At 42.2% G+C, this 14,764-nt stretch overlaps 2 protein-coding genes across 5 annotated transcripts in view; one reads left to right on the plus strand and one right to left on the minus strand.

The window, feature by feature from the left end:
- LOC144052089 (succinate receptor 1-like) overlaps window positions 1–14,764 on the minus strand; it is a 173,570-nt gene that overhangs the window by 43,919 nt on the left and 114,887 nt on the right. The gene's annotated exons all lie outside the window — the stretch shown is intronic.
- The window catches only part of LOC144052086 (muscleblind-like protein 1), a 76,490-nt gene that overhangs the window by 23,265 nt on the left and 38,461 nt on the right, over window positions 1–14,764 (plus strand). For all 4 annotated transcript variants that reach the window (XM_077565897.1, XM_077565896.1, XM_077565900.1 and 1 more), the window contains exon 2: window positions 5,655–6,425. In XM_077565897.1, the coding sequence (XP_077422023.1) occupies window positions 6,252–6,425 (174 nt within the window). In that variant the 5' untranslated portion in view covers window positions 5,655–6,251. The remainder of the gene's footprint in view (window positions 1–5,654; window positions 6,426–14,764) is intronic.

Consider the following 14,764-nt stretch of genomic DNA (forward strand, 5'->3'; position numbering starts at 1 on the left):
TTGCCCCGGCAGCACGTAAATAGCGCACTTTATTTCCCCTTCACTTGGTTTTTAATCATCATTGCAAAGCGAAGGTTTATTATCATGAATCAAAAGTAATCACCCTTGTCTATATCGAGCCTTATTGCCACAAGCCTCCAAATAGTCCCGTGGAGCCAAATGAGCAGCACCGTTATAGCAACCACATTAGCGCCGGATCCGATAGCTTTCCATAAACAAGGTGCTACATTATTGAGCTTGTTGTTGAGAGTGGATAGTTAGTGTAACTTATGAAATGATATTATCACACTGGTTTGGAAGTTTTCAATACATGATGTAGAAAATCTTCACATTTTAAACTCTGCAAATCGCCGCTACCGCTTAGTAGTGGTTAGTTTCCTTATATATATATATATATATATATATATATATATATATATATATATATATATATATATATATATATATTAGGGGTGGGAATCTTTGAATGTCTCACGATTCAATTCCGATTTTTGGGTCTGCAATTCGATTCAGAATCGATTTTTGATTAGGAGTGATTTTTGATTCAAAATGCTTTGACTGGCAATGATTTTTGCTTCAATTTATAGATGTGCAAGGAATTGTAGTGATCTACTCCAGTCTGACTCGCTAATGCTAATTAGCGCGCTACTCGCGGCACTTTTATCACTCAAAAGAACGGCTCCACGCTGCAAAAAAAAACAACTTTTATAACTTGATCGTGATTTTTTTCCTTCAACTCTCTAATGTGGCTACAACTTAACAGTGTATTAGACCGCATGGAAGCAGACTGCCCCTCAGTGGCCAAACCGGGTACAACATGAACAGCGCTCCAAATAAAGGCACACACACAGACAAAGGCAAGACAGTATAAAATAGTTTAAATGAAATCGATTGTGGAACACTTAAAATCGATTCGGAATCGTACTAAATGAGAATCGATTTTTTGGCACACCCCTAATATATATATATATATATATATATATATCCCACCAATCATCAATACTGGTTATGATGTGATATATCACAAAATCGATATTGTATCCCGATGCGATATCTCACGCTATTTAGGTCCAGCCCGAATGTGTAGATACACTATTACCGATCCTGAGCTGTGATTGTGGGGTCAAAGGGTGTTGGGTGGGTGGGGTTCGTTACTTCCATGCCTCTTTCCCTTCGTCAACATAGTCTGGAGTTGTTCCAATGGTGTAATCATATCTGTTGCCTCTGGCTATGGGAAATGGCCACATACATTATTCACACCCACTGAGATGCATATTGATGACGGCCTTATTTATTTATTTCCTCCTCAACACCGTTCCTCACAGTTTTAGCCTTGTTCCGTCACGGTCTCATTTACTCCTGCAGCGGACCATAGCCGTGGCTCATTTTGTCACGGCCGTTGACGGGAGTCGAGCGACGGCCTCGGCGGGGTCGTCTCTTTGTCTGATTGCAATTTGGACGCTTCACGTTCACCTTCTATTCATGTGGTCATTGGGAGTTAATGCGAGGGGATGTCATTCGGTTTTATTCCCATGCAAAAAAAATGCCAGCATGGTGCCACAGTTCAATAGCTAAGACGGACTTTCTTCTTCTGAGCCATACAATGAAAGGCTTGGGAGACTTTGTTCAATGGTTTGGTGTTAAGGAACAGTGGCTATCTGCCCTCTTTCATTTGTATTGCTGCTGAGTAGGATTGAAAAAGAACTGCACTGCACCACACTGATTGCTGTTTGTCATACTTTGCCCATCTCAATAAATAAGGTAATCGGACACCTGTGAGTATAATGCAAACATTACAATGCACATCTATTCTTATTCTGAAACCCTTTCCAAATGTATGTTTTTTTTTTTCATTTGAATTTATATTTAGTAATCATTTTTAATGCGCAGCAAGGCAGTCGTCTGCCAGTCTAAGTCAAAATCTTCAGTAAAATAAGCAAAGCATGCTATATATTTTTTTTAATCCTAGACAGAAGCACATCTTATAAAAGACACCTCAGAATTTGTTTTATTTTATGGAAAGTTATGTAATCATTTAAAGTTGCCCCCAAAGCCCCAAAAAGACATTTAGTACGTTATAAGAACATTCCACTCAGCTCAGGCGTTTATCATTCTTTGTAATGCTTTATCCTTGGGGTACATTAAGCAAAGCATGTTCATCAAACACCCGTCAGCTCGTTTCAATTTATGAAAATAGTGTCTTGTTGTGATCTTGTGTTTTTTTTTCCCCTGCCACTTCTTTTGGAATCAAGTGTCACAAAAAAACTGTATAAAAAAAACACACACACAAAAAAAGCATTGAATCTCAGTCAAATCTGAGCATTATTGTTATTATTCTTACATTAGGTTGTGTGTTAGGGGGCGGGGCTGGTATGTGTAGAATGTGAGATGCAGTTACATCAAAAGGCCTTCGCAACAGTGGCTCATTTAAAGCCTGCATTGACCCGGGGGAGTCATTTGGATAAGAGATGGCCTCCGTCCTTGGCTGACCTTCTGCCCTACGCTGAAATAGCGATCCCTTTGCTCTGCGCTAATCTCACTTCATTGTGTGCAGCTTTTGGTAGCATTTAATGATGAAGAGGAGAAGAAGTCCAAACACTTTTGAGTAATGTTTCGAGCGCGTAATGATGAATGGAGGTGATCGCCAATTGTCTTGTGGCTGACTGAGAAGTTTTGTGCAGTTACTCTTTTTATATTGGAGGTTTTCTTACTTTTTGTTCCCATTCCTGTTGGCTTGATTGCAATGTCAACCGATATTGTGCAGATTTTTGTGAAAACATTAAAGTAATGGGGACTGAGCCCTGCCAAGAATAACAATAGCAATTGATACTACTTTGTGTTGGAGAAATATATCTTTTCCTCCGCGTGTTCGTTTTCTTTCGGGTGGTGAGAATGTTGGTTATCTGAATGCAGGCTGGAGATCGATGAACAGTCACTTCGAAGCTTTTATTTCTACAGAATATTCCGGGCACAAGCGAGTTCCCAGGCAATGGCTGTAGCCTCTCGCAAGTGCGAAGATTTCTTAGGACTTGCAACATTCTTATACTATCTTGAAGGGCGGTACCACAAAACCCCCCAAGCCCCCCAGCCGGAGTTCACCAGACATGAGATAAGACTTTTACAGACATCATTCAATACACATTGACTTCAAAAACAGACAAATGGTCTATTGTTGTGAAAATAGAGGAGCCCCCCCCCAAACAAACCAGCACGAGCAAAGACACATCCACAGATAAAAGTTCTACTGAGGAAATAAATAAATTAAAACAGTTATGACTAAATCTGGGCAGAAGACCCTCTTCACTTGCGATTAAATTTGTTAAAAATAGTTCATGGTGAGAATTTATTGTATATTTGATTTTCAGCGAAATTTTAGTGTCCCGGTGTGTCCCAAGTGAACATGTTCATCACTGAACGCCACCTTTAATACCCTGGATATGTATTTCATTCCAGGTCAAAAGAAGGGAAAAGAAGGGACTTATTGCACTTTTCTATATTTAATAGTCTGGTAATGGCAGCCGTCTTTGCAGTGCTCCCTCCTTAGCACAGATCCTGCCAGATGTAGTGGGTTATTCTAACCTCAAAACACACACTCACTCACATGCACGCAGCTCAAAATACCAGCCTTGGCCTGAAAAAGCCGTCCACCACAAATGTGACTGGCCCAATCCGGATACAACCACATTATTGCTCACTTTTTCTTTTCCTTTTTTTTTTTAATTTTTTTTTAACTACATTTATTTCTTGGCTATTCTTGATTCAGGTTTTAAAAGGGACACTGTTTGTCTTTTTGTTTTTTTCAAGCTCAAAAGTGAATGGGGCTAGCGTTAGCCAGTCAGTTGCTACTAGCTAGCTTGTTAGCACTATGGCTAATGTTAGCAATTGTGGTATTTATAATCTCATCTCATTTGATCTTTTAGAGTAAGTGCCACACAAAAACCTAAAAAAAAAGACTTCTGGGGCATATTTTCGCAAATTATGACCTGATTCTTAATTGGACAACATTTGTTTGCCATTTTTCTGCCTTTCAAAACAATGCTAGTGTGATATGTTCCATAAATCCACAGCTGCCAATGAGTAAACCATTATGCACATGCTGTGCTATTGTCATTATTTCCCCGGTAATTAAATTTTTCTAGCAGTGCTCAACTAATTATGATAAAACAAAAATAAATTCAACCACATGTCATGTGTTTTGATGTCTGTCATTAAATTCAGCAGAAGGTTGAAATAAATTCCAGAGTTCTGTAGAGGTCTGCCTATTTAAAAACAAACTAAAACAAGAGAACAATAAGAAGTACATATGTTTTTTTTTTTAGCTGTAAATAAAGTGCACCTAACAATAGCGTATTCACAAACACATCTGCTGTAGTGAGCGGGGGTTGAAGGGGTGATGCAACAACATGTGGGCTGTTGGCATGAGGGTGCTTACTTTGCAGAGATTTTTTTTATTTTTTTTTTGTGTGTGTGCGAGCGAGGAGGTCAAAATGTGTTTGTCAGAGCCGAGCTAATGAGGACACGGAAGAGAGTATCATCACTTTACTGTATTCGAACCCCCTGTGATGAGAACGCTCACGTTGCCCTCATCTCTCTTCTCAGTGGCCGACTGCCAGCGCTGATATGACATCGATCTTCATTACAGGATTGGGAAGATTGACAGCGCATGTTGTTAACTCTTTATTGGTGTGATTCAGAAGGATAACCTAGCGGTTAGCATGTCTGCCTCGCAGCATGGATGAATAGATTCAGAACATATAAACTAATCTCAAACTGAAAAGCAAACTCACGTTTGTTTTCGTACTTTTGTGTTTTCTGGGGATCAGTTAATATCAGCTACAGTATGTTAGAAATGTTCCAATGTCCTGAGATGTGCTAAGACAAGGGATAAAAAGCTGACAAGAGTGTATAGAAATTTGGGATACAGCGGCAAAGACGCGATCATGACAAAATGGCCGTCATAAGCAACTACGAACAATCTCAATTCGAACATCTCTCACTGCTTAGCTGTGTGTGTGGAGGGGTGGGGGGTTCGAAATAACATCAAGATTGTTTCACGTAATGATCTGGAATAGTTGACAGCTTGGCTTACTTAAGCTAAAATGGTATCGACTTTGCCTGAAATTAGCCTCAAGGCCAGATAGCAGTAAGCATGGTGAAAGCTGGCTGCCTTTGCTGATTGCGAAAATAATAATAATAATAATTTTAGTGAACTAAAATGTAAACATTAAAAATATAGATATGTTGTTTTTTTTCTGGAGAAAAAAAAAAAAAAAATATATATATATATATAGATATGTAAAGTACATACATTATGTGCCGTAATATGCATTTTCTTGCACTGCTAAACGTTAAAGCTAAGATTGAAAGAAGGGATTTAATGTACTTTATTTTTAGGTTGGTTTACAGGTATCTCCTGGAAGTGTTTTTCATTTAAATATTCACCCCAATTATGAGTTAATTACTGTGTTTGTGTAGGTTCATAATAAATTCCGGATACGTCGCTGCCATAGGAAGATAAATCCGTTTTAGTAAACCAGGGAGAATGTGTAAGGCAAAAAGATGGCTTTGGAGCGACTGACTCTAAATGGGTGTGAATATCTAAGCCTCTGTTTGTGTGTGTTGCCCCACTGACACGATTCCCTCCTTCTCCACAGAGAGAAGTGCCTTTTTACTCTCCCGCCCGTGGCTCTTGGACTCCGCTGAACCCCGCCACAGTCGCTGCCTCGCAGGGCCGCAGACGCCATCCACTGCCCCACCGATTCGCCGGAGTCGGGCCCCGCCCTCCCTGCCTGCTTCCCTCCTGTGCAGATAAAACCTGATGCTGAGAAGGAACAGATCCTATCAGCTGCCGTGAGCGGGAAGAAGATCGTCGCTCTTGTTGTCTTCTCCGCCACACCCTTCGCCTCCTCCCCCGAGCTTCTTCCCATCATGGGCCGACGCGATCAATAATGTTTTACCATCCCCTCGTCTGACAGTCGAGCCGAGGAGCGAGCCGATATCCGACCGCTAAAGGCTTCCTATTTGAAGCAAGCAGGCCCTGAGGATGGGCTACAGGTGGTAGAGCCTCAAGAGGCCTCCCTTGGCTCAAATCCCCACAAAGACCTTTCGAACCCACCTTCTCCCATGTCATTGACTTATTCATCCTCATTAGCAACACACAGGCGTGCTCATAATCCCATTTGCTGGATATACATAATTCTTCATCAGCCCCCCTCGGCTGCTTCTGTGACTGCTGTCACTCCGGCTACAAAATGGCGGTGAACGTGACGCCAATCCGGGACACAAAGTGGCTGACTTTGGAGGTGTGTCGGGAGTTCCAGAGGGGGACGTGCTCGAGGCCGGACAACGAGTGCAAGTTTGCCCACCCCGCCAAGAGCTGCCAAGTGGAAAATGGCCGAGTCATCGCCTGTTTTGACTCGCTCAAGGTGAGCGTGACAAACAACTCATCACTGCGCCATTCATCACTGCCCTCGGTGTCGTTTTTTGTTTGTTTTGTTTTTTACAGCTCCCAATAGAGACGACGGTTGTCTGTGGTTGTTTTATTTGCGTTGAAATCAGTCACGCCAACGCTTTGGTGATTCATAACTTTGTGATACTTTGCGACTTTATCTAGTGTTTTGTCTCAAGTTGGAATTCAATGTGTTGTCCGCGTGACAGTTCAATCCGCACAATCTAATGAGATCCAACACAAGAGTTGTATCCACTATTCTTCCTTTATAACGACAAACACAGACATCCACCAAGTCACAATTATCTAAAATTGAATCAACCTCAAATTTAGAAATAACATACTGGGTTGAATTTGAGCAACTGGGAGTTCACCATCTTGTCCAAGGACACGTCGACATGGTCACAACGGGCAGGGAATCGAACCCGCAATTGCTGGGTTGGGAGATGACCACTCTACCACTGAGCCATGCCACCCCATGTGACCAGTACAATAGCCAATCAGGAAGCTTGTTTGTGTTTGCACTGTTTGCATGTGTGTCACAAGTCACCAGGATAAAAATGACGAGAAGAGTTTGCAACATCATTACCAGATACGCTAACAGTTACCCTAGCTTCTGTTATTGTTTCGTCTTTGTATTTGGATGCCCTGTGACACAATGCTGCCTCTCACAGGTCAGTTTTGGTACTTTAACGGATCTATTTTGGAATACGAGTGTGCTGTTGGTTATTTTGACTTCATTGCACACTACAAATCAGTAAGAACATACACGCCGATTTGTTCTTTGTCAGTTGTGGGGTTCTCTTACATTTTAAAAAAAAAATGGGGTATGTGTGTACCCCGCGTTTACCATTTACAAGCCCAGACGTTCAAATGAAATTGCAGCAGAATCCGCAATTGTCAACCCAGAAACACATTGAGTAGTTTTCCAGGGAACCTCTTACTGAAACAGATACGGAGTTTCCTTCCTACTTTAGGATTATGTGTTATTATCTATGGCTGCAGTTCGCCTCTTTTGACTCATGCTGCAGGCGACTGAAGACTGTTTCCGATGGAACCTAAAGCTTCTTTGAGTCGATGAATGTTAAGTTCTGCTCCTGTTTCCAAGAACAGACTATCTTGTTGTTGGAGATTTGTACCCGATGAAGATGGCCTCCACTCGAATAGATGTTGTTTCTCAATCATTGTGTGCTTTATCCACTAAAAACAAATAAGCCGTTCGTGGACGCTGTTGTTGACACACAAACAAAAGTTAACTACTGAGCACTGAACAACTTTGCTGCTGACCAAAGCAAGGCACTTAAACAGTCTCTCCCGTGAATTAAAGTCTTACCAATGTTGTAAACAAATTCTCGCATAGAGTCTTGTCTACATCTCTCATGCAGTCAGTCAGAAAGATAGCACAGTTGACCCATGACCCTCAACAGGATAAGGGATATAGAAAATGGACTACATAAAAAAAGCCACCTAATGTTGTGGTCAGTAAGTGTAAATAGGAGGGTGTGTTTGTTTGTGTGTCCCAATGCAATTGGATAGGAAGGCGGTTATCATATCAACATCTGTGAATGCGATTGAGAGATTCCTTCATTGGCGGACAAGCTAGACATCGGGTTCTCTGGACGGGACTTTGCTGGAGGTTTCTGTCACAGCAGCTGGGAGTCAGTGAGAGGAGGAGGAGGAGGAGAATGAGGGCAAGCGCACACGGTGTCGTTTATGCTTAGGACTCTATGTAAGAGTGTGCGTTTCATTTTGAGGTCACGCAGCATAGTGGGGTGTTCTCGGAAAGCTCTGCAATTGACTCTATTTTTTGCCCTGGCACTGAGACAACACACTCCCACTGTGCAGCTCCACTTTCTCACTCAACCTAAGATGAGTGGAAGGAAAATACAGCAGGAGGGATACACATCAACACTCAATGAATGAGGGTGGACGGGTTGTGTAAATGGACTTTCATCGACAGCAGTGGGAGACGGACCTTCTTCTTTTTGGGAGTCATCGCGGTTTGAATAAAGTCCTTAGAGGGTCGTACTAAATTTCTGAAAGAGAATACGACGGCTAATTATTAGCAAATATCCATAATGTTCTATTATATGAGTATTTGCGGGTTACTAGTTTTGGGGCAGGCAGAACAGTAAACTAGTGGGTTGATGGTTCGTCCCAAAGTTCTGAGGTTACTGATATAAAATTGGAACTGAAACTAAAGACTCTAAATTGTGAGTGCCCTAGGATTGACTGCTGTGGACTAGTCCATGGTGTACGTGCCTCTCGCCCAAAGTCAGCTGATATGAGCTCCAACTCAATCATAACCCTAATGAGAATTAGAATAGTTCCTCAGTGGTGCCTGTTTCATATTAATAAATTGTCTTTTGAGGGTCTTTAACACACTCAGAAACGCGCCGTATTTCACAAACACGTCTTCTGGCAAACAGAAAGCGCAAGTCTTGCATAATATTAGAATCTGCAACCAGTGTGTCAAGAAATCAATGTATATTCATCATGACAGGACACAAAAAATGAAACTCAAGGATAGATGTTTTGGATTTTGTCAATTGTCACGAATGAATACCCGATCGCCACCAAATCTGGACCGGGTTTTGGGCAGACAGACCTTATTGAAATCATGTTTTATATTAATAAATCACGCTTCGACATACTCCAAAACTCACCAAAGCTTTCAAGGCTACTTCTCCATTTCTTCTTCTTCTTTCTTATGGTAGTTGGCAAATAGGTTTTGTGGAGGTCTTATGCTACTAAATATCACAACACTACGCTGGTCTTGCGCGTGTTTGTTCGCGGGGTTTTCAATGGGATTTGTTTCTCTTCGCGCCGCAGCGGAGGAAGAGGAGGGATTTCTGCTTCGGTAGGTGTCGCTAACTTTAGTGTAGCATTGCTAGCTTACTTCACACTTTGACAATTAAACAAACAAACTCACCAGATAAGCCAACCTCCGCGCTTCTTCCTCCAAGCAATCTCATTTTTGGGCCCACATAGCTCGCCGTGTCGTACAGCTCCGGGTGTCTGCAAACTGCCACGATCAAGCTATCCTCCATTGCTATGCTACACGTTCTGCACACAACTGTGTTTTGTCTGTGACGGATTCGGTGATGTGGATATCAGATCTCGAAACCGATTGGCTGTCACTGTCGCGATGGCGCCAAAAGTTCAATTCAACCAACGCCGGCAAAATGGGCGAAGTAGCAAAATGCTCCGCCCTGCACCCCCCCCCCCCCCCCCCGAGGGTTATATCTCAAGCGTGTACAAGGGGACATTATGTAAACATAAAAAATATATCAAATGGACATTAGAACTGTAACCATTGGAGACAGGGTGAAGGGTTAAGTGAGGAGGTGACGCATCCCCCCCTGTGACATCATCGCTTTATCCCGGTGTGCACACAAGTGCTTCAGTACCGTGCGGCTCAAGTGGGCACAGCGCATCGGAATTCCAGTGTTCTATTTAGCAGTGAGCACCGTGTAATTTGGCTCCTATCTGATTGGCAAGCCACGTAACCGGAGAGCCGAGCTGGAAGTCCGTCAAGCCGACCGTAGCTTACCTTGGCTTAAAGCTGAGCCTGTTTCTGCTTCAGCTGGCCTCTGTATTTTCTATCATTAATATTATAAATGGGGCCTGCCTGGTTGCCGGGATGCCTGTGCAGGGTTCGGTAGGTACAGGTAAGACAGGATTGGACAAATGGAGGCTGCCGGGGCCTGCTTAGATCATGAAAACAGACCCAGCTCCCCGTGCCAGGGCATTCCACAGCATGCCTCCCTGACAGTTTGATATATCTGCTTTATCTGCACATAGACTCATAACACACATCCAGGCGTGGAGGGGGGGCTTCAAGGACGATGTATAGTTTTAGACTTTAATTTAGGAAGAACCTCTGTCCACTGATAACAAATGTACAAGTACATGCCGGCGAGCCAGAGCCTATCCCAATGGACTTTGGGTGCGAGGCAGGGTATACGCATCAGCCATCGGCTCGTCATATTCACACTGATGGATGAATGTTGACAAATACATGCTCCATACTTCTAGCTTTGAAAGGGTGAGCGATAAAGTCAACAGTAATGGAACTAAAATAGGAAGGAAAGCTACCAGAATGAAATGACCACTGAGGCACAAATGTTTGCAATGCTAGCAAATGCTGATTTAGGGTTTGCAGTGTTCGCTTAACGTTTGCTTACAGTTTTAATGTTTTTTCTTGTAAGTAAAAGTACAGGTGAACATCTGCCAAAAGTTTGTCAAACCTTGAACGAACCCTGACAAGAACGCAGCATTCGCTACCTTCACAAACATTGTGCTTGCCTTCTCTTAGCATACTTTCTTTCAGAAAAAAAGTACAAAAAGGTCAAACACATGCAGAGTCTTTTGTTGCTTGCTCAAATGAAGTTTAGTGAGATGAACTTAACTCTTTGACTGCCAGACGTTTTCAGAAAAGGGATGCCGTGGGTGCCAGCCGATTTTAAGCATTTTGACTGATCTTTCAAGGTTCACAGAAAATTATGTGTTTGGACTATGGAAACACACATACTACCAAATGAAAGATTGGACTCTCATCTTTCATCAGAAAAAAGTTTGTTTCTACCTTATTCCGTTTTTCAGTAATCAACAATAGAAAATGGTTAGTTTCACCTCTTTTTTTGAAAAAAACGTCTTTTAACGTCTTTGGCACTCCTCCATAGGATTTTACTAAACGTTGTTTAACGTTTTTGGCAGTCAAAGAGTTAATTATTAATTATATATTGTGTTTAGTTTCTCTTCTACTAAGTATAATGAGTATAACTGAATTATTGGTTTAATTCATTCATTCAATTCATATCAAGTAAAAGTGGACCTACAACAAAATAAAAACTAAGTAGGTCACGTTGTTCACTGTGATGTAAACATGGTCGCACACAACGTTGTGGAGTGACCGCATCTTCCACAAGCCTCCTGGAATGCTAATCGTCATAATTCATCTTTACAACCGCAGAAAAGTTTGTTTCTACCTTATTCCGTTTTTCAGTAATCAACAATAGAAAATGGTTAGTTTCACCTCTGTTTTGAAACAAACGTCTTTTAACGTCTTTGGCACTCCTCCATAGGATTTTACTAAACGTTATTTAACGGTTTTGGCAGTCAAAGAGTTAAAGGTAAGACCGCACAGTGCAAAGGTCGGACGTTCATTGCGGTGGCTTCATCCAGTAGTAGCAAAAAGCTTGGAAATGCTGAGGACAGGATCCTTCATCGACACGCTGAAAACTTCCAGTCGCGTTTGTGTGTGAGCGCTTGAGAGGATACTGCGCATGGGATAAGACCTCTTTGAAATGGAGACGTACTCGAGCTCCTTTAATCTGCTTTCCTTCTTCATTCTCCTCTCATCTGCTTCTGTTAATCTGTCAGCCGCGTCCTCAACATTACTTTTCTGCATATTATTTTCATTATTATAATTTTTTTTTGTACTCTAGCCAAACATCAGGAAATGATGACGGACAGGCGATGGACAATTTGGCCTCAAGGGGCACTTCCATGTCAGTGCAAACTCCCTGTTTGGTTTTAAAGGATAGTCGTGGTGACTTGGGTCAAATGGGTGCAAACTTTTCTTCTTTAACCAGCTAACAACCTTTCAAGGCTTATTTGTCTTTGTCAAAGAGAGAAGGAGCCCATTAAGTTTTAATGAGATCGAGATGGACTCTGTAGCTAAAGTCGTTCTCCCGCAGTCGTTGGCTTTGGATATGCATGCGATGACACGGTTGCTTTTGGTAAATCTACTTTGTGTTGCTTTGTCCCTTTATTCGGTTACTCTTTACTTTTCATCGGGCACTTTTGCAGATGGCCGCGGTTCCTTTGTAGGTCCGTTGAGTTTGCGAAGTCAATACTGCGGACGTCTCTGCACATCTTGTCAAGTAACTTTAGAAGAGTTTTGGTGACGCTGCAATTTGAGGTAAACTAATGCCACATATCCGCTGTGTTATTTAGCAGGTTTCTTCTTCTAAACTAACTTGTTAGCCATTTTGCAATTTTATGTCGAATGTTCAGATGTTTGTGTTTGGAGACTCATTTTCACGTAAATCTGTGCTTCTGACCCCTAACTGGAGTAGCTCTTGCTAGTAAAGTGGTTCCAGTATCATATGGATTAAGTTCAACGGTCGGTGCTTTACACAAATGAATAGCTGCCATCTTGCTGTTGTGCAGGTCGCTTTATGTGTCTGGTTTAAATTGTGTGTCATGTGATCAAGTTATAATAACGTTCAACTTATTGAAGACAAAAAGCTTGTCGAAAGTGTGCACTTTTAGGCATTCTGTTGATCCTTCACCAGAGTCACTTTTAGTCTCGCTTAGGACGTTGATTTAACGTGCAGTTGACAGCAACTTTTTTGGTATCTTTAAAATGGCAGTTTTGCACTGTAAGGCTCACAAAGACACCGGTGTATTTTACATGGTATGCTTTGATGCAATGCCCACTTCCTCCATATCTACAGCCTTTACATTTACCAACTGTGTCCTAAACCTCTTCAGAAGCAACCAGTAACCGGTTTTCCCTAGTCATGCTCTCTCTCACCTTGCTCTTGTGTCACCATGCTAGGTGGCTACATGCTAAGATCATTAAAAGTACCATCCATCCATTTTTCAAAAGACGGGCTGCATCATAAAGTCAGTGGAGTGAACCAATACCAGTGTCATGATACAACAGTATGTGACGAGATGTTAGATGTACAGACGCTCCCCTACTTACGAACATTCGAGTTACGAACAACGGTACATACGAACATTTCTGCGCGTACAGTATGTCGAAAAATGTTCGGAAAGAAATGCTGTAAGTTCGATTTTGTATTGCGCGTAGTGCTTCTTTCCGCCGCTAATACCGACGATTGGCGCTGTGAGAGCTCATTGGAGGCTGAGCAACGTGGCGAGGAGGAGGAGGAAGAAAACGCCGGTCCCCATGAAGCAGGAAATAACTTTTGAAGCCGATTCCAGCGACGACGAAGAATCTCTCATGATATAAAATCCTCCTCTTCCTCCTCCTCCATCATCTCCTTAAGCATCGAGTACATCTTCCAAAAGTAAGTTAAACTTCATTTTATTTATCTTATTACGTACATGTACATACTGTGTGTGTGTCTTTCGCTCTCTCTCTCTAACATACGTAGTACAGTACAGTACTGTACGTATTCTCTCCATTTTATTAAAAGTTTTTTTCAGTACAAACCAATGCAGGTTACTTGTACAAGCCTTAAACATACTTATATAAACCTTCAATATACTTATATAGGCTTTAAACATAAATTATAATACAAAATATAGCACTGAAGCAACTTACGAACAAATTCACCTTACGAACGATCGTCCGGAACGTAACTCGTTCGTAAGGTGGGGAGCGTCTGTACTCATATTTTTAAGGCACACAATGTTTAACATTAGATGTTCCAATCCAAATTCGTTTGTCCCTGCCATATTTATATTTATAAAAGCCTTAGACATGGAACATCCTTAGTAATGCGATGCTTCAAATGCAAACTTTAAAGGACGCAGCCCTTGAAATGGATTCTAGCTATTATCGAACTCAAGATGCTTATTGTTAAGCTTGGCTTGAAAGTATGTGTTGAACTGCATGATCTATGCGTGAGTGATTGTCAAAACAACGTCTAGCACTATCCAAATCCATTTATAGACTATATTTGCGGGCCTGGCTGAACAGGATCCATCCTATTTGATCCCTCAGTTCCTAAACCCACACAAGACATTACAAAAGGAGGCTTTTATTAGCCCCCTGACCATGAAACAAGCAGAGAGCAGACAGCCGCTATCAACGTTGTCTCACCCGGTTCAATGCCGAGCGCCCCTCCCCCCCCCCCCCCCCCCTTGAAAGTTCTCCTCTAAATGTCTCCATGTCCTCGGAGAGGCTTGGCCACCGTTTCTACGTCCATCTGTGGATATGCTGCCTCAGCTCGTGCACACATCCATCTTAAAAGACGCCACATCGGCATGGAGACAACGGCATAACAACACCACAGCCAAAATACGCACAAGGGCGTTCAGGGAGAACTTTGTTATTGTCCTGGGTCACCTTTTTTTTAGTCCGGACAACATGTTTATTGTGACTACTCCTCAAATGTATCACTCAAGTGTTGTATGGAGGCGTTGGAGCGGTGACATCAGCATGTCTGAGCGCTGAGTCGTGATGTCCCGCCGCCGCCGCCACTGCCGTAGTTGTGGGCAGAATATCCAATCAGTTCCTGTTAGTCTGTCTCGTTCCTGTCTAAATCCTCCTTGACACCCTTTACCTCGCCGTCCCATTCTTTGTGATTCTGCGGGAGTGTCGCGGATTTAAAC

Source organism: Vanacampus margaritifer, chromosome 5 (genome assembly GCF_051991255.1).
Source record: "Vanacampus margaritifer isolate UIUO_Vmar chromosome 5, RoL_Vmar_1.0, whole genome shotgun sequence".
In the NCBI taxonomy this organism is placed as follows: Eukaryota; Metazoa; Chordata; class Actinopteri; order Syngnathiformes; family Syngnathidae; genus Vanacampus; species Vanacampus margaritifer.